The sequence below is a fragment of the Eleginops maclovinus genome, chromosome 8 (assembly GCF_036324505.1).
Source record: "Eleginops maclovinus isolate JMC-PN-2008 ecotype Puerto Natales chromosome 8, JC_Emac_rtc_rv5, whole genome shotgun sequence".
Lineage (NCBI taxonomy): Eukaryota > Metazoa > Chordata > Actinopteri > Perciformes > Eleginopidae > Eleginops > Eleginops maclovinus.
Genome location: NC_086356.1, coordinates 15411773 through 15439224, shown reverse-complemented (window position 1 = coordinate 15439224; position 27452 = coordinate 15411773). Strand labels below are relative to the sequence as shown.

General features: G+C 39.1%; 2 protein-coding genes across 6 annotated transcripts; both read right to left on the bottom strand.

Annotated features, from left to right (window-relative positions):
- Positions 1-219: 219 nt before the first annotated feature.
- Positions 220-14539, bottom strand: rilpl1 (Rab interacting lysosomal protein-like 1). 5 transcript variants are annotated; one of them, XM_063889837.1, is made up of 10 exons: positions 13963-14539; positions 9693-9840; positions 8681-8799; positions 7696-7941; positions 7356-7526; positions 6100-6150; positions 5844-5998; positions 5653-5751; positions 4286-4373; positions 220-3184 (listed from the first exon to the last, which is right to left on the bottom strand). In XM_063889837.1, the coding sequence occupies exons 1-10, from the start codon at positions 14248-14250 to the stop codon at positions 3179-3181; spliced, it is 1371 nt and encodes a 456-aa protein (XP_063745907.1). In that variant the 5' UTR covers positions 14251-14539; the 3' UTR covers positions 220-3178. The 5 variants fall into 5 exon arrangements, with proteins under 5 accessions (XP_063745907.1, XP_063745905.1, XP_063745908.1 ...); XM_063889835.1 differs by lacking the exon at positions 4286-4373 and having other exon boundaries at positions 13963-14537; XM_063889838.1 differs by lacking the exons at positions 4286-4373; positions 6100-6150 and having other exon boundaries at positions 13963-14537.
- Positions 14540-15809: 1270 nt separating this feature from the next.
- Positions 15810-27447, bottom strand: LOC134868236 (huntingtin-interacting protein 1-related protein-like). Its single transcript, XM_063889209.1, has 33 exons — positions 27226-27447; positions 26828-26891; positions 25987-26129; positions 25823-25879; positions 25305-25385; positions 25124-25200; positions 24974-25035; positions 24686-24826; positions 24538-24595; positions 24381-24456; positions 24106-24234; positions 23900-24022; positions 23500-23683; positions 23329-23417; positions 22995-23111; positions 22763-22864; positions 21992-22186; positions 21559-21669; positions 21281-21475; positions 21044-21191; positions 20709-20795; positions 20511-20618; positions 20284-20420; positions 19716-19826; positions 19546-19604; positions 19413-19443; positions 19256-19318; positions 18806-18906; positions 18610-18715; positions 18222-18345; positions 17483-17544; positions 16582-17397; positions 15810-16097 (listed from the first exon to the last, which is right to left on the bottom strand). The coding sequence occupies exons 1-33, from the start codon at positions 27304-27306 to the stop codon at positions 16062-16064; spliced, it is 4074 nt and encodes a 1357-aa protein (XP_063745279.1). The 5' UTR covers positions 27307-27447; the 3' UTR covers positions 15810-16061.
- Positions 27448-27452: the final 5 nt, after the last annotated feature.

Below are 27452 nucleotides of genomic sequence, written 5' to 3'. Positions count from 1 at the left end.
TGTTGTTTTACTGGACAGGAAAGGAATGAAAAATTGTAATCTGAAAAATAACCAAAATTGTCAGACAAATAAAAGTATAAATATATATATATTTTTAGTGAAGTACTCTGTTGCATGCATTTAAATATGGAAGAATTGTACATAAGTGAGTACTTTAGTAGATATACTTTGCAATCCACCACTGCAGATAGCGAACAATGAAAGAACGACAGACAGACATGACAGAAGTTTTTTTATTTATCGGAGACAGTTTTAAATATAAGCCAGCTCTTTTTATAAAGCACTGATTAAATCGTCACAATATATTAAATATCCATTTTAATCAGGGAAACAGGTGAGAGATAGTGGTTAACACTGACTTAAATAACACAACGTGTTTAGACCAGATTTCCCTTTTTATGAGTCTAAATAATCCAAATCCCTTTGAGTTTTAGATATGATCTAATGTGATACTGTCTCATCATTATATTCTTTACATGAGTATGAAGCTGCTTTGAAGCGCATCATAGTGTTCCTGTCATTTAACATTCCTTTATTCCACCTCGCTGGGTGAGTATAAATAAAGATAAAGTAGTGCCACTACTATAAAACATTTCCAGCGCATATTCTCTCCTCGCAGGGGGAGGACTTCTGTCAGTGTTAAGCATGAATGCAGACTGTAGAAGCAAATGTAAACCACAGCTTTATCCACTTTCTGGGACGTCTCCTGAAAACAATCTGAGGAATATTTAAATGTTACTTATAATGTAACAATATGATTTTATAACATATGAGATTTGAAACCATGTTTGTACTTAAGGCCTTGTTCAAATGATGCATACAAGCACAATCCAGCGCTTACACCCCTTACTAGTAGTTGTTTAATAAACCTACATGTACAGGTGCATTTTCTACAAAATGTGCTAAAAGTTAGATATTTGGAGAATTGACAAATGATATAAGTAGCTTTATAAAAGTAGTTGTTTTATATTGCCTTGGTTAGTGGTAAAACGTAAGAACATTTTTAGGATTGTTTTTAGCTTAGTTTTCCTTTCCAACAAAACATTTTCCTTGGGGATAAACGGTATATCCCTTTGTGCTTTAATAACAATCTCATATACATGCCACATTTACGGGAAGACACATGATTTTTAAAGATAAGGCTGGTTATTTATTATTAGAATTCAATTAATAGTTATGACTATTTTATACTTTACTTATTGTCAACACATTCTTAAAACCAAACCAAAGTGAGCCAGTAACAAAGAGTTTTTCAACATAAGACATGTATGTTAAAACCAGATTGATTATTTTTGTTGACGATATGTAAAACACAGAATATCATCTGGCTCATCCTTGAAGCTTGCTCTAAAGAAGAAAATAAGGTCTCACACAGGAATCTTGTTTGTGGAGTTTAATACTGACTGCATTTATAAAATCTGATTTCACTGAAGTGCTTACAGGCCATGAGGTATCTGCACAGTATTTTATTTTGTATTTTTACTGCATCTGGTGGTTTGATCACCCACGAGGATGTCAAAATATTATAACCTGCTTTTTGCTGGTGATCGGAAACTGGTGTTATAAAACTGTTTGAATATAGTATGCAGATGACAGATTTGGCACTTGGCACAATTTGGGAGTAGACATTTCTGTTCTGTTCATAATACTGTGAGTTAGAAGGGTATATTTACTTATGGAAGTCCAGTTTCAGCTGTACAAGAAGAAAAAATACATTTAACAAGATTAAACAAAACATATTGATATACGAGATACAGACTCACAATACTATTTTCACAATCATCATAGTTTAAAATTAAAATAAGATTTATGTCTGTATTTAGAGTCTAAATTTTGTCTCAGTATCTTATTGTTTCGACTCAACATGAGTATTTTAATTTATCGCAACAAACCCTTTATGTAGTTCGTTCTTTTCTTGGCAGAAATGTGCTTCCATACTTGCATTTACTGCATGTAGCATGGTATATGTTCTAAATAATATAGCTTTTTACAAAGAAAAAGCACTTGTTAGTGTTCTCTATAAATATATTTTCTGTACACATCTTCATATTGTGATTCTATGCAACATTTGACACACAAAGCCCCGCTCTCTTTAGCTTGTAGAGCTGCAGTTTGTTTGAATCTGCTGAAAGTGCTGGTGATCTGATGAGCTGCTCTGGTGAACAAGGAAGAGAAAATTCAAATAAATTAATCGAAAACAAAAGGAGTGCTTTCCTTTCGAGAAAATTGCAGTGATGTGCGTTTTCTTTACTCTATGGGGATTGTAATAAACACTAAAACCCTCATGTTTCATAAATAATAAGTATACCAAAGCGTATTAGGGTCATTGTAGGTAAAAAAAGAAAAGAAAATGTACTGCATGGGGGCTGCATATATTTTATCTAGCAAATGTATCATCATTTTAAAGAATATTCAAGTTTTTTTCCCCATAACATTTTGACTTAATTTTCTAATAAATGTGACATTGCAATCTCAGAGTATGTCTGAGTTGTATTGTACAAATGTACGTCTTGAATATCCGAAATTTTGAGTTACCCCCCCTCCCCCGGCCCTGTTATTTGTTTTCACCTACAATGGTTTTTATGAGCCATTGTACAAACACTCCAACATTTCAATTCATGATTTTTAGACAGAAAATATGCAGCACGCCTTCATCTGTGTCATAAGTTTCAGCCACCAACATATCTTGAACCAACTTTCCACTCTGCTTCCTACAACTTGAGTTTACCCTCTACGGATCACTTAAATCTGCTTCTGTAAAACACTGACATTATTTCTAAAATGCTAAAAGTTGGTATGTGCCATCCCTCATTGAGATAACAGTATGGAGACACAGTATATATAGTATTTCCAGGTGTTTAAATAAATGTATATCCAAGCTGTATCATAATTCAAGTTGAATCTTCTTTGTGTCTCACCTCAAGCTCAGGGTACTTTCAGTCACAGTGCGGGTCACTGATCGTGGTTTTGGTGCAATCTATGCTTCAAAGCCGGCCTCGGGTGATGGACATAGAGTGTAAAGAGTTTTTGGGATTGTCCAGTCCCGGGTCCCTACAGGTGCTGTAACGCCTCCTGCGCTTGTTCTGTGTACACGTCCTCCTTCCCCGCCCATGACCCGAAGCTGCCGTCAAACTGCCCGCTGCGCTGCAGGTTACGCTGCTTGTCACGGGAGAAGAAACTAAACCTGTAAACGAGAGGAAGAGGAGGCAGAGGCTTCAGTGTGATGATGTGCCAGTGAGTCTGGTTCAGAGTAAATGTGTGCAGTGAATATCAGTCATTTGTAAAGCAGTGTTAGCAGTTATAGCATTTCAAACTATTATTCTTGGGGAAATTAAATGTGATTAATTGGTATAACTGCTAAAAACTGATTAGATGTATCGGCTCCACAATTCCTATAAATCCCAGAGCTTCCTGCAGCAATGTTGTTTTATCCTTCCTTCTTTCTTTCTTTCTCTATATTTATAGCCAGAAAATGTACAAAAGACGAATACAGATCCTTAACCTGTTACAATATACTGCAACAAAATTGAGTACTTGATGAAGCAAGAAGCAAAGCCAAACCCTAATAGAACTTCCAGAATTTCATCAATTTCCATTTGATTCATCATCAAAACAGACATTTTGTTATCTGAACATGTTTTTCTATAACATTATATTGGTTATAATATTACATATTCCAAATAAATCTTAAAAATAAATGAACTAATGAAAATGGAAGTATGACAAAATACGTTTTGCTTGTTACTTGTACCCGACATTCTTTAAAGTTTCTTTAAAGTCTATATTAAACAAAAGAACATAATAAAATATCCAGATCAAAATATATCAAGTTCCTCTCCCATTTATTTGAACAGATAATATTTATGTATTAAATGTAATGCTAATGCTAACCAAGTTATGTTTTAATACCTTTTTTCGTAATCTATAACACAAACATGTTAAAGATTATTGTAGAATAAAACATGAAGAGTTCAGTTTCTGTAACAAGTTGTTTAATCACTAACTATTGCAAAAAGAGCTAAAAACGCTTTAGTTTTAGACAGTATTATTTGTATAAGTGTAAAGGTGCAGACATGTTACTGCGGTCAGTGAGGGGGGAAGACGTGACAACGACAGACTACATGTACATTCTGACTGGCTGATTTCTATGATCCCAATGGACAAGGATAAAAAGACAGCCCCACAATCAGCCAATCAGAATACTACAAAGGTGAAGGAAGAGCCGGCACATGCAAAGGGAGGGAGCCTAGTTATTCTCTGAAGCCAATCAAATATAGAGTCATACAAGCGACATGAGACGTCTGATTGGCTGTAAAGTGGGGTCATCTGGGATCAAACCAGCCGCCACCATCGGCATTATGGCTGTGAAGATCCTGTTACACAGAGGACACACAGTCACAAACAGGAAGAGAGATAGAGAGGGGGGGGGGGACGAATAGGGGGAGACAGGGACCACATCAACCTTTGACCTCTGACCCAAGCCTCATGTATAAAACGAAAGGGGTCGGGCTTTAGTTCATTTTAGTGTAAATAGAAATAGATTGCAACAGTGATTTTGTGAGGGTATAAGGTGCAGCCCGCAGCATGCTAATCATTAACCGTGCACACACAGTGTCTGAAAAAGCTGGTAGGGAAAGCCAAGCACACTTTTTGCACATTCTGATCAATTGAAGTAAAATGATTTAAACTAAATAAATTGCTCGCTGCACACAAAACTGTTGGAAGCATTATCTTCTGAAATCACTTCCTTAATATCCTATAATATATACATGATCAGTCATGTGATTAGTTGGTCTCACATAATGGACGAGTCCTTAAAGCTAGAAATGAGTCAATGTTTTTGGGGAATAATACTCAGATAAAACAACTTACTTGAAAATGTGACTTGAATAGGAGCTCTGGGATATTATGACTGACATTTTATTCTATTTTGTGAAACTTTAAAACTAAACAAATAATCAATTTAAAAAAAGAAACAAACAATGAAATTCATGCAGCCTTAATGTGCTCATTTTTAAGTCTTTCTGAAGTATAATTTGATTGTTAAATATAGAACACGTTTTTCTACAAGGTTTTATAGTGTTTCTATGTTTCATATGTCCCCTTTACAGTGACTTATCAGAGCACAGTGGTTACATTTTTCTTAACAAGATTATGTCCTGTGTTGTCATTTACAGAAACCTCAGAAATATGGCATGAACCAGAGCAGCATGCTGAAGCAGAATTTGACACATCTGAGATACATGCTCTGTTATCTCCCGTTTGTTTATACAGGCCAAGCAAACACAGGAAGCGGGGTGCAGGTACAGTACGAGCTGTTCCCGGTTAAAGCCGCGGAAGGATATTATTTTAGTTGAAACTGAAAAAATGTTGTTGTTATAGTTTCCATTTGAAAAAGTCCCACATTATTGTCTTGCTGCTGAGGAAACCAGGGTTTATTTCTCGTGAGTTTGAAACAAGATTTACCTGCATATTTCTTTAAAAGGTTATTTGTAGTTGCTTCAGCATGCAGGGATCATTTGAATTAAGCCTTAACTCAGCGCATGCAGAGCCACCTGAGTTTCCTATTCTCAAAGTTAAGGAAGGTAGTTTGTGCGAATGATCTCAGGAGCCTGTGTATCTGAGTGAGTGTGATATAGGATTGAAACATACAGGCGTTTGATTCCTGACTCTGGCTGGGCTGAAGAGCGACTCCTCAGTTCAGGAGAAGGAGACGAAGAAGGAGTAACAATCTCGTCTTCTGTCTCCTCACTGCAAAGGAAGATTAATGATCATTGACAGAACTAAGTATGCGATAATTACAGTGAATCTCCTCAGATAGACATATCGGTGCATGTGAATACCTTTTGTAGTAGGCCAGCTCCTCCTGCAGCAGGAACACTTTGGCTTTGAGCTCGTTCCTCTCGTGGAGGACATCCCTCAGCTCCTGCAGGGTAAACCGGGGCCTGTTAGGGTCCTTTGGGTCCAAACCTCCCGTCTCGTCCTCACACAGCGCCTCCTGTAGACAGACAAATGCATCACAGGGAGGAAACAAACCCACAAAAAGGAAGAAAGGAAGGAAGGAAGGAAGGAACAAAGGCGGGTAGGAAGTGAGGATACCTTTGTAAAATATTGGAACACAGCAGGCATGTCCTCATCGCACATCGCCTCCTGGTGGCAAACGTTGAACTCTAAGTCAGAAATCAGACCTTGTTCCAATACATTTGTTCGCCCTTCCCTCCTCCTTTTAAGCTAACGCTCTGTTTGTTTGTTTAAATGCAGCACTCGGGTTACATTCAGCATCACACTTAACCTAAAGGACTTCCACAATACATGCAGCTGACAAAAGTCACTCATGCATTGAGCAAAAAACACAAACCATAATTAAAATAACTTACAATTATGCATTTTTAATTAATTAATTTGTTTGGAAAATATCAGATATATCCCATTTCCCTCTCGTCTGGCTGGAGTTAGCAAAGTAAACACACTACATATCTTGGGCAGATGCAGAAGTGTAACCAGACTCAGGTATTTGTATATGCTCTTTAATGTGCTGCAGCTAAGCAGCTAATTTGCTATGAAAAAGACTAAATATTAAAAATAATGCAATTGGATAAATGGAAAAATATGTGAAAAATGTCTGACAAATGGCAAAAAAACCTGGGAAAAAATGTATCTTGTTTTGCAATAGTTTATGGTAAAGTTAGTGTTCCTCTTGATGAACCAACTCCTAATATTTACCTAACAGTGATTAATGGAAAGGTTTTGGAAAAGAAAATCCAGAAACTGTGCCACATTTTGTTGAAAAATGTGTTGAATTTGAATGAAGACTTTACTACTGACTATAACGTTAAGGCCCATGCAAATACAGTTTTGAAAGAATCGATTTCATTGACGGTTTGGGAGTCAGTCATTCATCTACACAGACAGAGAACTATTACATTAAATAAAAAAGGGAAGCACATGGAGAACCCAAGACATGTGACCTACAGAGCTGTAAAATCATGCAATTCCGTCTCTGTTGGACTTTACCATTTCTATTCAGAGTTTCGGGATCATGGTGCACTAAAGGACAACTTCAAGTGCTGTTAGAGGCCAAACTGTCGGGGTGAGCTATATTTAGTAAAGGTCGTCCAGAAAGTCTCACCCAGTTGGCTGGAGGAACGACAAATCCTACTGACACACACTCGGTTGTTAGTTGTTTAACACCCATGCTGAGCTGTTTCAGCACTCATGGGTCATACACATGTTAGTCTTCTAGCTTGTTTTCCACTGAAAAACTTGTTTCATTCTGGAAGGGGGGAGTGCAGGATGGGAGTTAGAATCGGGACACTCACACCACTCCGGGTTGCTAACTAGCACTTCTGTATTACCCAAAGCAACACTGCCTCGTCCTCCTCATCCCCTTCCTCGTGACCCTCTGGGCTGAGGGAGCCATACAGGGGGGGCAGGGGAGAGTCAAAGCCCCCCAACAAGAGCTCAGAGGGGGCAGCTCTGTCTGACCAGCCCTCTGCCCCCACCACCACTGTAGCAGCTCCACCACGCTGGAGCAAAAGACACTTTATTAACTGTTTTACAAAGCAGTCCTACCTCTTCATAACCTCTCTTTTTTTTTAGACATTAGGTATTTTTTTTAGGACTACCCAAAAGTCATTTAAAGGTTTTATTCTGACATTTGCAGCTCTTTTAAATGCTTTTCCTGTGCTGTGTTACCTCTGCTGGTGACGCGGGCTGAGGTGGTGTTTCCTCAGGATTCTGAGCTGGCAGTTCTCCTTGAAGTCGTTCCCTTAAACGTGTCACTTCCTGCCGAAGGGCTCCAACTTCCTGTCCCCGCGCCTGAGCCCCAGCCTCCAGCTCCACCTTCTGCTCTATCAGTGCTTTCCCCTGAGCCTCCACCACGGAGATTTTATGGCGCAGGTCGTGGTTGATTTTCATGAGGCGGGACTGCTGTTGCTGGAGCTGCAGAAACACACATAGCGACACAGGGCCGATGGGAACATGATAAAGATATGCACAGGAAACCTCAGACTCCCCTCAAACAAAACTCCTAAAACAGCTTTTTAAGCTCTATTAGGGCAGCTTTACTTTATAAACACCTGTGTCCTATGTGTGCAAGTGCTCTGTCCCTGAATTTGGTTTTCTAAAGAGGTAGAAGGATAAACACCTTTCATCAAAACTGGCATAACAAAACATTTCTGTGTTAAAGGCAGAAACTACACAACGGATGCTCCTATTATTCAACTAAAGCCGCCTTAGTGAAGTCTCTCCTATAAAATATGACTTTATCATGCCATAAAAGAGGCAATGTTTCCCATTTTCAATGAATTTGTTTTATTTATTAGCCCAGCTACTATATTTCTTCTGAATGAAACACGAACATAACATATTTTTAACACATTTGAGAAGCTGGGACTTTAGAGTGTTTAGTATTCATTTGACTGGATGTTTAAACAACACATGTGAGCTGATTAAAACGATTGACTCATCCAATTAGAAGTGCAGGTCTCTGCCAGGTGTGTCGACTCGCATGACCGAACAGATCATCTGCCCACAGGCTTACAGCTGGCAGAGATCCCTAATCCCTGCAGCTATGTAAGGTAATTAAATAACCGATGTGCATCTCTCAGAGCTGAACATATCTATATTAATGTTTTTGCAGCTTTAACAAAACATTTCAGCCCAATGTGTGCCGCCTTACTGCTTCTATGTCCTCATTCTTCAGTGTGAGCTCTCGGTCCTTGGCTCGGATCTCGTCTCTCTGCTTGTCCACCACCTCTTTGAGTTTCTTCATCACCTGCCTCTCCCTCTCCGTCATACCTGTGACCACAGAGAGGAAGCGGTGAGGAGGGAGTGAACGCATAGGCAAAAACAAGCAGGCAGATTTACATGAGAAATATTTACTTATTTGATTTTAATTTGAAGAGAAAAGTCATTGATCAGTAGTCCTGATTTGTGTGCAGTGTGTGTGTGCAGTGGTGTGTGTGTGTGTGTGTGTGTGTGTGTGTGTGTGTGTGTGTGTGTGTGTGAGAGAGAGAGAGAAGCAGGTGTGTTTGTACACTGAGGCTGGTCTGTGTGTCAGGGTGACTGTGTCCTCTGTGTGATACCACGAAAGAGCCTCTGATGCAAAGACAAGACTCGGCTCGCAGTCAGACACAAGAGAAGGCCTCCTTTGTGTGTGTGTGTGTGTGTGTGTGTGTGTGTGTGTGTGTGTGTGTGTGTGTGTGTGTGTGTGTGTGTGTGTGTGTGTGTGTGTGTGTGTGTGTGTGTGTGTGTATGTAACAGTGATAGAGAGAGGAGGGCAGTGAGAAGACAGAGTTCTTACAATAAATATGAACAACAAATATATAACTTGTTAATTAAAAGGCTTTAGATGTTCTGGTTGGATTTCCTTGACATCAGACAGAATCAGGCTAACTGTTCCCAACTGCTTCAAGTCATTATGCTAAGCTAAGCTAATCCTCTATTTTCTCTAGGTTCATATTTCCTGTACAGATACTTAACAGATTTAAGTAGTTTTCCACTAATGATTATTTGCATTATCGACTAATCTGCTGACTATATCGATTCATTTCTTAGACTTTAAAATGTCAATTTCTTTGTAAAAGTCAATCACAGTTTCCAAGAAAGGTTCATCTTTAAATGTCTTGTTTTACCAACAACAGTCCAAAGTTCTTCCTGTGTTAAAGTTTGAGTCTCTGGTTTGTCCTCACCCTCATGCCTCTGCAGGTCCTCCTCACTCATGGGGTCTTTGTTAGACATGTTGGTGAGGAGGGACTGGTTCTCCTCCTGCAGCTGAGCGATCTGAGTGAGCAGGTCCTGAGCTTCTCCTCTCCACACGTCCTCCACCAGCTCCAGCTCCTGCACCCAGGCGATAAAAACACATTAAGTTTTATGTGACACATTATTGAAAATGTTTTATTTAGACACAGATGCAGTGAGGCGGTCAGTGTCGTTGTCCCCTAACATCTTTGATGGATTGCAGGGTCTGTGATAAACTGAAGGACAAAGTGTTCCATTATGCGTTTAAAATCCTCCTATTTCTCCAAATAAATAAAGTATTAAAAATCCTCTTGGATCAGCTTGAAAATGGGCCCGCCACAACAGTAAAAATGCAACACACATTAAAGCAGCACTAACATTAGTAAGGTTTACGTACATCTGGCTGATACAAATCAAATTTGGCTGGAAATGCTTTACATAAGTGAGTTTTGAATGCAGATGTTTACTTAAGAAAAGATGAAACACAAACAGAAAAAAGGTGGGAAAGATGGACTCTATACAAGACTCAAAGCAAAGACATCTGACTGGATCCATAGCTAATAGACACATGTATGTTCAAGAAATAATAACATGAAGACATATACCAAGTTATTGCCTTGCCAGCTTTTCTCTGCGGGATGATTATGTTGTTGTAACGAGCGTGTTAATGCCGTGTAAATTATGTCAATAAAGATTTAATTACAAAAAGAAAAGATAAGATGGAACTTTATAATTACTTGGAAGTACTTGTGAAGTACTTTGGGATCACTACTTATACACTGCCCGGCCCAAAAAAAGGTCACCACCTGGATTTAACTAAGCAAATAGGTAAGAGCCTCCCATTGGATAATTACTGCATGGGTGATTATGTTTCAGCTGGCAACAAGTTATTGAACCCTAACTGATGCAGTGAGTCGCTTCTCATCTGTTAAACAGTCGAAAGACATGTCCTGTGGTCGTTGAAAAGATGTTAATCTGTTTCAGAAGGGTCAAATTATTGGCATGCATCAAGCAGAAAAAGCATCTAAGGAGATTGCTGAAACTACTGAAATGGGGTTAAGAACTGACCAACGCATTATTAAAAACTGGAAGGACAGTTGGGAAGCATCATCTTTGAGGAAGGAATGTGGTCGGAAAAAAATCTTCAATGATCGTGATCGCCGATCACTTAAAGGTTTGGTGAAGTCAAATCGTAGAAAAACAACAGTAGAACTCACGGCTGTGTTTAATAGTGAAAGTAAGAGCATTTCCACACGCACAATCCAAAGGGAACTCAAGGGATTGGGACTAAACAGCTGTGTAGCATATGAAAACCACTTGTCAGTGAGGCTAATCGGAAAACATGGCTTCAATTTGCTAGGGAGCATAAAGATTGGACTCTGGAACAATGGAAGAAGGTCATGTGGTCTGATGAGTCCAGATGTACCCTGTTCCAGAGTGATGGGCACATCAGGGTAAGAAGAGAGGTGGCTGAAGTGATGCAACCATCATGCATAGTGCCTACTGTACAAGCCTGTGGGGGCAGTGCTATGATCTGGGGTTGCTGCAGTTGGTCTGGTCTAGGTTCAGCAACGTTATGTGCCCAAAGAATGAGGTCAGCTGACTACCTGAATATACTGAATGACCAGGTTATTCCATCAATGGGTTTTTTCTTCCCTGATGGCACGGCCATGTCCCAAGATGACAATGCCAGGATCCATCGGGCTCATATTGTGAAAGAGTGGTTCAGGGAGCATGAGACATCATTTTCACACATGGATTGGCCACCACAGAGTCCAGACCTGAACCCGATTGAGAATCTTTGGGATGTGCTGGAGAAGACTTTGCGCAGTGGTCCAAATCTCCCGTCATCAATACAAGATCTTGGCGAAAAATTAATGCAAGACAGAAATAAATGTTGTGACATTGCAGAAGCTTGTGGAAACGATGCCACAGCGAATGCGTGCCGTAATCAAAGCTAAAGGCGGTCCAATGAAATACTAGAGTGTGTGACCTTTTTTTTGGCCAGGCAGTGTATAAAAAGAACTTAATACTTCTACTTGGACAGTTTCAATCAAACTGTTCGGTGACCTTTCTTCTCTTAAAACAACACCATTCGTTTTGTGTCTGTGCTCCTTAATTCAAGTTTTTTCTTTAATTTTGCACCCATCTGTAAAATAAGAAGTTGATTGTGCTGTTGAATCGGATTCTGTTTCACACATGACGACATTACATGCCAGACAGCATGACTGAGGAGCCATTTGGAGATCTGATTATATTCAATGTTTACAATGGACCAGCTGAAAGCAGGAAAAGAGATTCAATCCACATCTGGTGGGATAACAATCACTAAAGTAAATGAAGACCCATATAATATTGCAATTATATGGGTCTTCTGTATAATTTTAATGATATATGGCTAGACTTTTGTGTGTTATAGGTTGAGCAAAGCAAAGATTATTTTTCAGTTTCTCCAACATGAAGATTTTATAGGGTTTTTTTGTCAGACATGCTAAACTAAATATCCTTTGGTTTTAGACTGTTGCTTGGACACATTTATTTTCTATAACTCTTGCATTTACTCTTATTCTAATTAATATTTATTAATATGGGACACTGATTTTTAGCTAGTTTGGTGCCTGCTTTTGAGCATGTGACATAAAAGCTTTGAATAATGAATCAATAAGTCCACTAGGTCATGGAAGTAAAAGTGATACTCCTTGTTGCCTTCCTTTTCCCACCCCAGAATTTTGTGTTTGCAGAGTTATGCAGCATGTATTTCTGCTGTAATAAGCTGACTGTGACCGCCCAGTCGCGGCAGAATCACCCGTTACCTCCAGAAACATCGGCTTTATCACACTCATGAGACACGGTTAATCAGTGAACCGCTGACTGTTCACCATCGCACACTCACTGTCACGAGAAACATATATATCAACTTCTTTATGGCTCTCTGAGAAGAGATTTCTGTTTGAAATGACAACAATACTTCTACAGTGGCTGTGATACTACACACAGAGTTAAAATAGAGTTCATGCATCTTTTTGAGAGGAAAATTCAAATGTTCAATTTAGGACTTTCAGGTTCCTTTAACCAAACATGTCCAGACTTTTAAAGCCTATATTATCCCATCTAAATTGAAACTTTGAAAGCAATCAGGAAAGATAAAGTCCCTGATCTCTTAAAAATATCGTCTAGCAAGTGGAAAAAAATCAAATATTTGACGAATATAACTGGAGTGTGAAGAGTTTCCTGTTGAGTCAGGGACATATTTCCCATCAGCTGACATCATTTGTATCCAAACAAACAGGAAGTATCCAAGGGGGGAGTTAAATCAAGCAACTTTGTCTAAGACCTGCCAAACATTTAATGGTTTCAGGTTCTCAAATGTGACACATTTTTTGGTATAGAAAACTGAATATGCCTTTGAGCTCCAGCTTCTATTTATAATAAGCATTTTTCAATATATTGTTAAATATTACAAACCATTAATGAATAGCCTGATCAATGAAACAACCAGCAGATTAATCCAGGGAAAAGTTAAAGATGAGCTCAAACAACTTAAACAGTAGAATGCTCCTCAAACATTAATACATGAGGAACAATCATATATTATTTCCCACTTTGTTCTGCACATTCCTAGAATTATTTTTGCATAATGCTCTTTAAATAACTGCACAACTTTTTCACAGTTATTTGTTAAATCTGTATAGTATTTCCCTTTTCATAATTGTACATTTATTGTTAACAGTTTCATTCTTTCATAGTTTTTTCCCCAGAATATTTCTATGATGGCTCCTTTTTTACATCTTAATTTTTCTTACTGTGATTTATGTATGCTCCATTATAACCCAAAGCAAATTCCTTGTATGTGAAATACTACTTGGCTTTTATTAACATATACAATTCAGGACTTTTACTTGTTATTGATAATCTAACAGTATTATTGGTGCTTTTACTCATATTTTTATAGTGGAATTGGTACTTTGTAGCTCTGTTACAGTTGGTTTCTTATTTACTTGTAATGGAGTGTTATATTTTTATCGTGGTATTGGTACTTTTACTTTTCAATTCAGGACTATAACTTCTAAGTTTTACAGTAGGAAATGTATTTGAACTTTGTGGCCCTGCTTCAGTTGATTTGTTTGTGTTTGCATTAATAGGAAAACAAGATGTCAGCAGCAGATAACATCTAAATCTCCTGCTTTATTAAGTGTAACATTGATTGACAGGCTTTCAGACCTTTCGGTGCTTCTTCTCCTTCTCCTGCCGGTCCATCCTCTCCAGCCGCAGCTTGTCCAGCTCCAGCCGCAGCTCCTCCGTCTCCGGGCTGATGCAGTTGCGGCTCACCATCACCTCCAGGATCTCCAACACCCGCACCACTTTGGGCATCAGTCTGGAAAGAGCCTCGCAGCCATACTGGTCTATGATCCGCTCAAACTCCTGGCCCACTACCGCTGCGATGTCGTACACGTCCATGACCGTGAGGTCGGCGACATTTTTCTCCAGGGCCGACCCGGAGTCCTCCATGTCCGGACAGCTCGGCCCTCCCCGGTATCCTATATTGTTTCCTTCGCCGCAGCAAACTTCCTCCCCCTGGAAGAACAATTCAGCTAAGTTAGCGTAACTCTACCGCTTTTTACTTAAAACCTACAAACAGATACACCGTAAAGCAGCTTTAAGCACGGCAACTATCGTTTATCCATCTCTAGCGACTGAGTCTGGGTGTTAGTTTGATTTGTTTGTGATAAATATCGGCTGTGGCCCATCGCTGTCCTGCCCGTGTCCCTACTGTTAGCTACTGTAAAGTCCGCCATATTGAAATCGAATACTTCCGGTTAGACATTTCAAAAATAAAATCATGGCAGCAACAATTTATGTATCTTTGTACATTTCATTAAAGATGGCAATGTTTTATTTTTCACTACCGGTAATAATAAATGTTCACTAGTGGTGTTAAGTAATTAAGTATAATTAAAGTGCTGTAATACTAACCAATTTGAGGTCTTTTATTTGAGTAATTCCATATACCTACTCGATCATTCTAGATACACATCCTTACCTGACTGATATAGAAACCTTACAGATTAAGATTTCAGATTGGCTTTAAATACCATATGTGGTTTAGCGGTGTCCTTGTTTTCCGACCTCTACAGATTTTGGTTATTGATACAATATATAAGATTTAGGGATATTAAATGTGTCGCATATACATCAAACTCCCAGGAAGTGCGAAACGTAAGTACAAGATATTGTAAAAGCAAAATAATACAGAATACAGTAAAATCTGAAAATATATAAAGTATTAAACATATACAAAATAGTTAAACATTTACAAGATATATATTTTTTAAAAGTGAAAGCAAAAAAGTATGTTCATTTTCGCATAGGTAGTCTTAACAAATAAAAGAAAAACTACTGATAAAACTAGTTTCTTGGAGGCCCAACAATGGGTCCCACATTATCACATAATCTTGTTGCGGAAATCTAGTCTGAAACACCGGATTACTTTTGTTCAGATTTTGCATTTAGCTCAATGTATATTCCTAAATAAAGTACATTAAATAAAACATTAAAGTGAGACTCAAAGAGTAGCTCAATGGCGCATTACACCCATGTGAAGAGTCATTTTGATTCACTGACCTGCTGAAGATGTATGTATACTACAATGTGATAAAATATGGGACTTTTTTCCAAACATGGAGATATAAATCTCCTGAGTACTGTCAAACTGATTTTACTGGTGATTGGTTTTGTAGAAATCTGCCTTCCGATCATCTTTAGTTATGCTTTTATTTTGAAGGTAATTATGTGTTATTCCGGTATCTATCCCTTTTACAATATTCTAACTGGACGCAGCTCTACTTTGGTCCGTGCACAGCGGCTACATCCACAGTGGTGAGATTGCAGTTTGTATTGCGCATGACAGACATAACAGACAGATGAGGTCGCTGTGAGAATAATTGACAGCATGAAGAGACCGTCACTGGCTAGGAAGTATTGCGGTCGTTTACTACTCTACTACTTAACTCCTAAAATGATGTAAATAGTTTAATACTTTCAAAGCAGAAATGAGAGGAAACACATCGTACATTTTGCCTGTTGATGATATTTATTAAATCAACTCAGTATACAACAGCAACCATAAACATAAATTAGGCTTCAGTATTATTACAAAAATACGTTGGAAAATATACATTTGCACAATTAGGTGACTTTTTCATTTTTTTTACAGAGAAATACAATTTGATTTAAATCAACGGTTTTAAAATGTTAAAGTAAGGATATTTCTATTTGCAGTAATTGTTAAGTAAAATGTCAGATTCTTCTTCATTCAGGATTCAAGACTCCCCTGTTCCCGTCTCGCTTCTTTTGAACTGAAATTATAAAAAGAAAACACCCAGTTATAAACCATTTACCAAAGATATGACCATTTGTATATTATTGACTTACCACGTGTTACCTTGAATACTTCAAGAAAACTCCACGGTAATGAAGATTCCAAAGCAAGATCATTTTAAAGTAAATGGAAGCTTTCTGCAAGTACACATCCTTTACTACCTAAAACACTTTTGCAAAGCGAGTGATCTTAAGACATGGTAAAAGAGGCAAACGTTTCTAAACAGATGTTTATTTTACTATTGCTGTATATATGAGGCCTCAAATTAATCCAACTCTTCAAGAATTTGTTCAGATTTCTGGATTCTGCATCCACCATGGAGGTAGCAAAGATTTCTTTAATAATTCAAGGTAACACGTGGTGAGTAATTCCTATTCAAATCATCATTTTGTGGGTGAATCGTCCCTTTAAACATACATCATGAATATCCAGATATAGCAGAAGTTTTTTATGGTACTTACCGCATTCTTCAGCAAGTTTCCAGATTTGGTAAAGATGTTGGATTTTCTTGAGGCTGGTTTGGTGGTCTCTGCGTTCTGCGGGTTCGCCCGTGCCAGAGACGGAGACTGAGGCCGGGAGAGGCTGGGGGAGGTTTGAGTGGAGGGCGTTGACAGTGAGTAAGACTGAGGGTTTAAGTAAGTTGTGCTTGGTGTGTAGGGCTGAGGTGGTGTGTAGGGCGAAGACGGGATGAAAGGCTGAGAGGGTGTGTAGGTCTGAGGAAGTGTATATGGTTGGGAAGGGGTGTAAATTTGAGAGGAAGTAGATGTCAGGGAAGGAGTGTAGATTTGAGAGGAATTGGAAGTTAAGGAAGGGGTGTAGATTTGAGAAGAGGTGGACGTTAGGGAAGGGGGGAAGATTTCAGAAGAGGTGGAAGTTAGGGAAGGGGTGTAGATTTGAGAAGAGGTGGACGTTAGGGAAGGGGGGAAGATTTCAGAAGAGGTGGAAGTTAGGGAAGGGGTGTACATTTCAGAGGAGGTGGAAGGGGTGTAGGTCTGCGCCTGTGGTAGTGTTGGTGTGTATGACTGAGGCTGTGTTTGAGCTGGGGCAAATGGATTAGTGTCTGAGAATTTCTGTGTGCTTATGTAAGGCTGTGTCTGTGGGATGGACACATTTGCTGTCGGGGAATCGAGCAGAGTAGGTGGTGGCGGCGGTGGGAAGCTATCAGCATCTTCGTCTGCTTCATCGACAGAGGAGTTGAGCTCGTAGTGCTTCTTCCTCAGCTCCCCCAAACGGACCCTCTCCTGCTCCAGCTCACTCTCCAGCTGCAGAACCCTCACCTGAGAGATTCAAAACATCGTAAGCGACTTGCAATCGACAATAATAAAAAAACAAGATGATAATTGTTGGGACTTAAAGCCTCACCTGAACCTCCATCTCCTCCGTTTTCAGTTTGATCACAGATCTGCCAGTGAAGTCCATCGAAACTGCAAAGGAATCACAAACAATATGTCGATTAACTTTAGGTGGATTGCTGTAAAAAAAAGTCAAGATGTAAATGTCCTTCAAACAATCGAATGTGTTTCCAAGTGGTGGACGAATTACTCATACTCGTAAAAGTTAAAACACTGCATTCTCAAAATAATCCATTACAAGTTAAAGTCCATTACAGTATGGCTCTTCTGACAGAATATATTTTATTATTATTCAGTTTTTTATCACCAACCAATCCATGTTTGAGCATTTTACTGTTGTATGGTATCTATGCTAATCAAACTAATGTGGTCATACGTGTTACTGTACTGTATCATATTATATCATTATATTGTTTTGTTTAAAATATGTAAAGAAGAACAAAGTAGAGTGAAAAGTACGATTTTTGCCTCTGAAATGTAAAGGAGTAGAAATAGAATAAAGGGAGCATTAAATAGAAAAAATTAAGTAAGAAAAGTACTTAGTTACAATCCACCCATCATTCATCTGCACTTATAGACTGGTCCTAACAACATACCTGCACTATTTTACTCTAATTTAAACTACTCTGTTTCATTTCGCACTATTTTTCTTTCTTTCTTAAAATTATTTTGTCTCATGTCCTATTAATAATATGTGTATAATAAAATCCCTTGAACTTTGAATCATTTATAATAACATCCCCTCTCACCTGGGACAGAGATCTTCTGCTGCCCGTGTTTAGTGGAGGTGACGACCACAGCAGCCATGTCATTAACGTGACGCGAGGCCTGCTTCAGGGTTTGCAGCTTCTTGTTGTTACGGTCGGCCTTCACCTAAACAAATAACAAAGCATCACTTCAGAATTCATCTACAGTTCCACAGATCCAAAGAGCAGCTCAAATAAAACGTGCTGCTAACCAAACATGTTTTACATTTTTCATGAACATTTGTTTTTGCCTAAATACCACCAGAAATGTAAAGCTCATAGAGACAAGGTTCCACAGCAACATTTCTGGGGTAAAAACACCACCAAAGACCTTTAAATTGATCAGACCGCTCCTCATGGTAACAGGAAAGGTACAAACTTGAGTTTGTACCTTCGAGGCAGCAACGAGCTGAGCCGTGCTCGCAGCGACCTCATGTGAACATACGATGAGCTCCTCGTAGGCTCCTTTTTCAGCCACCACCCGGTCCGCTGAGTCTCTGATAGCAAAGGAGTAAAGAACAGGTTCATAAAATTGAGCTCGGGACATTGAGCTTATAATATACAGTATGTGGTGTTTGGACACTTACAGCAGCTGTGTGGCGCCCCAGCCGACAGCTTTAGAGGCAGAGATAAGACCCTCTGTCCAGCGAGAGTTCTTGGCATAAAATTCTGTAACAGATGCTGCTCCCTATAGAAAGAACAAATGTGTCAGTATATGCAATATCCACCTCTGGTTTCTTGTTCATGTTTAGAGGAGTACTTCATTCATAAAAGGACCATATGTATGTCAATAATCCACACTGTTGAACCTTCAATTTCTCACATGCATCCACGGTAAACAAAGAATCATAGAAATCTGGATTTGAATAAATTGGGTCAGCCTAGAAGAGAAAACAGCCTTTTAACAAAAGCAGAACTACTCTATCAAAACATCCATTTAAAAACATAAACACAACTCCTAAATTATCTCTTTAGAGTTACTTTGACTTATAAGAACTCCGGAACTGAATTTGTAATTTCTATTTTAGGACACTCACCCTGCCTCCTTCCACAATGTCTTTTTGCAGGTCAGTAGAAGCTGTAACCAGCATGTGAACGGCCTGGAGAGGAAAGAGATCAGAGAGAAACTCAGAGTGAACATGAGTCACAGAAGTTGACAGAGATGTATTTTAAAAGTGAAGACACATTTCTTACCTTCATCAGGTCTGAACAGGATCCCAGGATACTGTAATGAAAACAGAAACACATCACACAGGTTCTGGTAAGAAACGGACAGAGAGAAGTGGAGAAAATGTCCTACTTTAGAAAAATACACTATTTTTCTTACCTCTGGTTGACCTCCAGTTTGATCCCAGAAGTGTCTCTCTTTGCCTGAGTGAGTATCTCCTGAGAGACAGGTTTGAAACAGAATAGTTAAGGATCACCAGGTGTATGTGTACGTGTCCATGTATGTGTGGTCCTGTGTTTGTCAGGTGGTCAGTCATAATTTGTCCTTACGTCCATTCTCAGCACAGCCTCTTCAATGGCAGTTGATGTGGCGATCATCTCCTTATCCACCAGGTAGGCCAGCTCTCCTTTCTGCAGATCATGCCCTTTTGGACGCAGATCCTAAACAGATATCATAAAGTACACATCAGGAATACAGTAGCAGAAAACTGTTTGTAAAAGTAACTCTTCTTTATACTGTATATAAATATATATATATATACAAGTACAATTTTGAGGTACTTTACTTGAGTATTTAAATTGCATACCTACTGCATAACAGTGCTAATCAACAGATTATTCTGATGTGTTATTAAAGGTTAAGATAAGACCCTTTGATCCCTTGGTGAATTTGAACAGCTACCCAGCAGTTTATAGTAAGTAATTCAAATAAGCTCCAAAAATTAACATAGAAAAGATCGACAAAACATAAGATCTAGATATTGGTGGATTTGTGTAAAATAAATAAAAGCTGTTGGTAAATATGAGCATGTATTTAGCTCAAAGCACAGCTATGCCAAAAGGAGCTGCAAGCAAATCTCTAGATCTCATAATCAGATGAAGGTCAAAATTGTCTCACTTGTGCCAATCCGAGGAGGCGTTGGACAGTGAAGCGCACGGCGGAGGGATCTGCTCGCTGCAAACTGGCCTGAATCTTCAGATCCTTCAAGAACTGAAGGCAGTGATTTGCACAATCCCGACAGCTGTCAGTCAAACCTGCAAGAGACATAGAAACAGGAGTGCTTAATGTTTGTTTCTACTGTATTTCATTTATGTCTCTAACAGTTGCGTGTGAGTGTGTCTTACGGTCAGCCTGGTCGGTGGGAGCAGAGTGAGATGTTGCTGCTCCGTTAACAATGGTGTCAGCAGTGAGGTGAGAGAACTGTGTGACCGCTCTCAGCAAACCACTGGCATCTAAAAACCACAGAGAGGACATTAGAAACTCCCGTCATATAAACAAACATACTTTATTTATAAATCAGAACACGAGCACAGCTCACTCACCATTCCTGTTTCCCAGGTAAACCACGTGACTCTGCTGCATCTTATCTATTGAACCCAGAGTGATTTCAGCTCGATTTATCAAATAATCTGAAAAACAGAAAGAAGAAGGATGAGAGAAATGGTATGAAAAGCAAAATTACAACACTTTACTTTAGCCTATCCTATTAAGCATTGAGGGATATAAATAATGAGACAAAATAACATTTTTTTTCACGATTTTGGAAACTTTCAGAGACTGATCGTAAAAATAAAAGTCATTCAAAGACCTACTGTTAAACACATGCGGTGTAATTATTGTGATTATTTTGTGTGGGATGATATAAATACGGTTTTACCAGGCGAGCTGATGCAGCTGAGGTGAATGGGGTCGTCCAGTTTGGCCACAGCATCCAGTATGATTCCCTCGGCCTCCACCACAGCACACTGCAGGAGGCAGAACTGCTCGTCCTGCAGCTTCTTGGATAGCTCACTCTCACGAGACGCCTGAGGTCACACACATTAACTCCTCAGTAAGTAAACAGTTCATAGTGGGTTGCACGGATTGCACAGGTGATAAAGTGTGTGTGCAGCACCTGTTGCTGTATTTGGGCATGTAGACTCCCCACTTCCATGCTGCTCCTCTGCCTCTCCTGCTCAAGGGAGCTGTGGTGGAGCTGAGCCTGCTGCCGGAGGGAGTTCAGCTCCGCCTCCTGGTCCCTCATAGAGCGCAGCAGCACCTCCCTCTCCGCCTGCAACCCTGCGAGAGAACTGCTCAGCTGGGTCCCACTCTGAGGAGCAAAACATGCATCAATTAGTTTTTTCAGAGGAAGACTTGCAGACGAGGTGAGGAAGTTACCATTAGTGTTCCTACCATTTCTTTGCTCTGCAGGGCGCCGTTTGCTCGATTTAACTCCAATCGTGTTGAGTCCAGCTCTCTTCTCAGACGGTCGATCTCCAACTTCTGCTCTGCATTGATGGTGAGCTGGGGAATGACAGTTTAGTTTATTTGTATAGCACCTATAAAAAAGGTCCTTAACATACATTTGTTTTCAGAAATAATTGAAAATAAACACAAGACACAAAAATACGCTTGAATTAAAATGGGATAAAAAATCTGCATTATGCTCAGCTACCGCTCAGAGAGAAATGTAGAGGCAAAATTAAACAAAAATGTTTAAGCCTCAATGTATATAAAACAGAGTTAGAGCAGAGAGTATATTTGTGATTTAGCGAAACACATGCAGATAAAAATAGTACCAAGTCATATTGTGCACATGTATAGTTACTGTGTCGTGAGTCCATACCTGCTGCTGCAGCTGCGCTCTGAGGGCCGCCAGCTCTCGCTGCAGCCGGTCTCTCTCCAGGTCCTGGGAGCCCTGCTGCTGCTGGGCCTGCTGTCTCAGAGAGGAGAGCTCCACATCTTTTTCTCTGGCGGAGCGCAGCAACACGTCTCGCTCCGCCTGCAGAGCTGCCAGGCTGCTGCTGACATGAGAACCCTCCTGAGGACATCAGAAATGCAAGTAAATAACTTAAGTGAATGAATGAGAAAAAAACCCCACATTTTTGTCCTATTTAGAAGGCTAAAACTGTTCTTAAGTCTCACTCATCATAACATGCCGTCTCATCAAAGTACAACGTTTATTTTGAAAAACAAGTTGAAACTTTTTTCTAGTTTATGATTTGCCTGAAGGAATTATGGTCAAAAAAGAGCTAAATCATTCATTCAGTCAAAAAATATCTAATTAAGTTAACAAGGATCCGGAAACATTTTAATAGTGTTGAAATTCAATATGAACTCCTAAGATGAATAGTGGATGAACTTTTTAGATAAAAAATCTAAATCTTTGTCAAAGCTGTTAGTCAAAGAGATGGAGATGAAATTTGGCCACAAAGTTGCCTCAACGTTGACCTCATGGTGGTGCTGAAGTGTTTGTTGGAAGTTTGAAAACTAATTCTGAGAGTCAGTTGTCTTTCTTGCTGTGATTGTTGATTCCCACCTATACTTCTGCAGTAATAAAGATAATAAAGTGTTTGGAAAAACTAAATGGCTTGTTGTTATCGTCATCAAGCCTCACCTTCTCTTTATTGTCCAGCGCGCTGCGAAGGAGAGCCAGCTCGGCACTTTGCTCAAGAAGCTCTTTGTTGAGGCGCTGAAACTCCTGCTGCTGCTGATTCATCTGATGAGGAGAGAAGACAGTGAATAGTTATCAACAGTCTTTGTTTTTCAACAAAAACACTAGCTTGTGGAAAAAGATTATATCAGAGGGTGTTATTTTCTGTGCTGCCTGCAGCAGTTATGAGTCTCACCATGTTACTGTTCTCCCGTCGTAGATTTTCCAGCTCGTTCTCCAACTGCTGTTTGCTTCTCAGCAAATCATCGTGACCATGCTTTGTACCAGAGAACAACTTCACTGTTTCTGCATTCTGCAAACACACAAAGACAACATTTCAGAACCTGAATTTCAATTGATTTATTTTGTATTTTAAAATACAGATTCACATGTTTTCAGTGAACCGGATTCTTTGGTCCTACAGCCTCATATCAACACAAAAAAGATGAGAAATTGATAGTTAATTCAGGAATGATTAACTCAAAGTATCTTAATCTCAGGATGTTTTTCTTCTCAGGAAGGCAGTTTACCTTTTTCATTAAGTCAGCATGACTGGTGATGAGCTCTGCATGTCTCTCTTTGAGTTGAGTGAAACGAAGCTCTGCTGCCTGAGCTCGATCTGTAGGGACGATGGGATGAAAAGGACACATTAAAACTAAGCTAAATTTATATTTCACCAGGACACAAAACTGTTGACTTACGGTCTGCCTCCTTGTATCCGATCTGAGCCCCGACGTTGGCGACATTAGCGCACCGTAAAGCCTCCACCTCCATCCGCAGGTGCTCCTTTTCCACCATGGCCATATGTTTGTGGTTACGCTCCTCCTCGACCTCGGCCTCCAGGCGATTCACCTGAGCCTTCAACTCAGTTAAACACCTCCTAGCCTAAGGAAAGACATCATATATGATAGTAAAACACGCAAAGGTAACTTTTTACTTCACAATGAATACATTTACTTTGCAACATTGTTTTTTGACTGCAGGGCTTTGACTTGCAGTGGAGTACTTTCAAAGTGTGATATTATTACTTTTAGAGAAGTAAAGGATCTGAATACTTCTTCCACCACTGAGTATACTGTATATCCAATGTGATAATCTCACCTCAGACTTGATGAGTTGTAGTTCTGGTTTGAGAGCCTCCAACTCTCTCTTCAGACCCTCGTTTTCTGTTTCCCTATGATCCACTGAGACACCCGGAGGTCCCATTTGGTTTAGCAAATAGTACTGCCATGAGAAAAAATGTCAACGTTAGCTGTGATACTAGAATAAAAGTGGTTTAAGTATATTTTTCCTTTCCTTGCATGTACCTGTGGCACTTCTCTCGTCTCTGGTTGCGGCTCTACTTCTTCTCCATCAGTACGCTCCTCGTTTGGTATCACCACCACCGCCCTCTTATATTCAGCCAAGGCAGCAGCACGGAGGAAGTTTGGTGGAGCCTGTGTATAAAACAAAACCTTTATTTTCCACTCAGGACTTTTACAGTGTGGAATGAGTACTTATGTTAGAGATCTGAATACTTCCTTCCCTTCTTACATTGGAAAACCACTCAAATCAAATATACGGACATATTTATGGTACTTACATCTGGGAGATCTGGGATCTGGATGACAGTTTTAAAAAACTCAGTTTCTCTGGCTCTGTCAAAGAACTGTTTGAGGCTGCAGAGGAAAATACATCTGTCACTAACATCACCCAAAGATTATATAAGTATGTATTTGCTAATCACTCTAAAACCCTACCTGTTAAAAAGATCTCGGAACCGCTCTCGATGTCCAAGAAGAATATCTGGAGCCAAGCCTATAAAGCAGAGGATATGATTATAACGGTTTAAGGCTTTAATTAATACTATAGCTTGATTAAATAGACAACAACATATATGTCACTTACAGCTGTGCAGTTTGAACATCTGCAGGACAGTGAAGTGGTAGAGGAAGCTGCAGTCCAGTACAAGAGGAATCAGAGGAGTCAGTCTGCACTGTCCAGCTGGAGTATTAGATTTGGCGCCGTTGGCATCAAGCTGACGCAGAACTTTGAACATGTAATCAAAAAAATACAAGAATAAGTCTGGTGCTACTCTGTATTTTGTTCATTGCCAACAAATCCAATAAAATCCCTCAGCAAGTGTGTGTATCCAAAGCCTAATACATCTCTTGCATGATCGAAAGGTTGACTCACCTGTCTCCTCCATCTTCAGTCCAGCATCCAGGTAATCCATCAGTTCCTGTGTCATATCCAACCTGCAATACATTTACACCATATTTATGAAGCCCATTAAACTCATATTTAATGGGAAACAGCACTAATTATTGAGGGTGGTCAACTTACACTTTGTTTTTGTCATTTCCGGTTTCCTTGTCCAAAGTCTCATCACTGGCCTCCAGGTTGCCTGGGATCAGCTTGTGCTGTGAATTTATTTAGTAATTAAAGGATTTATCATTCTACATTTAAACATGAGATAATATAAACCCTTAAACAGTTTTATATAATTAAAAAAAACATAAGGTACCTTTGCATGAAATTCCATTTTGAGGCAGAGGAATTTTGCAGACAGTGCAACAATGTGGCCGTATCGATCATGCAAGCTTCCCTGGAATAAAAATTAAAAGCTGTCATACGTTGATACCTTGATAAAGATAAAATGTATAAAGTTAGAACAAAATACTTTTAATTAAAGATCATGACAATCCTTACAATATTTGGCTCTATAGAGAAAATGTATTTTGTAAAAGAGCAATATTAGGAGACTTTTAATTGCATCCAGAGTTCAATATTTAACATATTATTTAAATATAATTTATAGGAATTTAAAAACACAAAACATATATATATTTACCAGTTTTATGTAACGTTATACTACTACTCCCATTAGTTAATCGCCATACTTTATACTAAAGCACGACAACAATTTGCTGCTTTTCAGATTAAGATGTTACTTTTATGGTACTTGCAATAGAAATATTACTTTCAACAGAGTTTTGAAAACAATTGAAAGACTCCAATACTTTTTTCACTTCTGCTACTCACCCAGAGAACGCCCATGTCTTTGACGTTGCGACAGTATCTGTGAGAGTCTCTAACGACCTGTAGGTCAAACAGAGAGGAGCCAGATTACAAAAGGAAGAGTGGATAAGGGTGAGACAAAGAGTAAACAAGTGAAAAAATGTGGAGATGTTTAGATTTAAACTCACATTTCTGTGCCCCCCCCGGAGTACTTTGTGCAGCAGGTAGCAGAACTTCCAGCAGATCATGGAGTTACTGGAGAGAGGCAGGTTGAGGGTGTAGGACCAGAAGGTGGCGGCTCCACTCTCCTTATACGTTCCCATGATAATATCTACACTACTGTCAAGGAAACTGCAAAATACTAAGGCAATAATTCAGCATAAGACTCGTGCCTCTGCAAATTCATCACACAAGGAAAGCAATAATACAGCATAAGATTGATTTCACATTTTAGAACAATTTTATTTTCCTCTAATTTAAACTGTTCTGGTTGAGATTGAAATACATTAACAACTTTTCATATATCACCATAACTTTTTCTCCAGACTTGCATGTTCCTAAGAGGATTAATCCTTAAAACGCTTTTGAACCTCAGACTTTTTTGTCTAGTGCCACAGCAAAGGTAACTCATTTAGTTTTTTGCTTAAAGTGAAGATTCACAAAAACATTACCATGCATGCAGGTGTAGTCTTGTCTTGTGTTAGTGAAATTAATTAGGATTAACTCTCTTGTTTAATTGGAAAATGCCGTTTAACACAGTTCAAAATACAGAGCGTTAAACTGATGTCCTGCACAGAGTTTATTGCTTTAGCTAATTTTCAAATCTTGTCATTAGTTGTTCTTTGAGATGTGTAGTTAAAATAAGCAGCTTTCAAGTTCATAAAACACCAATACCTAACGTTAATAGAAATACAATAAAAATCACACCACATATTGCAATTACTGCAACACAGACACATGTATCTTATATACCATGGTAATGTACAGGAGGAGGAAACATGGTTTGAAATGTAAAAATCAAAAGGATACTGCGCACATATTTCTCTTTAAGTGGAGTTTCTCCGGAGACGAGAGTTTTGCTGATGCTGTGGAGCTGAAAAAAAGAGACTCCACTTTAGTCTAAATCAACTTCTCACCAGTAAACATCATGCTGCCGCTTGCGGAAATAGATAAAACAATAAGATAAAGAACAATACACGAAGTTAGATGTAGGCAATCACGTCAAGGGGAACACAATTTAAATATGAAAAACTTTAACTTGGAATATTACATTTAGTTTCACACTTTGTTTTCTGGTCCGGTACAGTGACTACATTTTACCTCAAGGTACTTACAGTTAACCGCATTTAACAAACTATATTACATGAAAAATTAAAAACTCCAAGGTATAAAGGTTTGATTATAATAAAAAATAAAAACGTACTCACCTGTTGTTTAGCGAACTGCTCTTTCTCCGCAGCCAACGCTTTTTCCGTCTTATTATCGCTTTTGTTCTTTGTTTTGCTCATGTTATTGCTGTAAATCCACACGAACTATAATGACATGAATCCTGAGGTCCAGCTCGAGGTGTCTGCTCCTCACCTGTGCCCTTGCGCCCCTTTAAAACAACAATAGGTGCGTCAGACGCGGCGCGCGCACGTCCCTAAATGAGCCC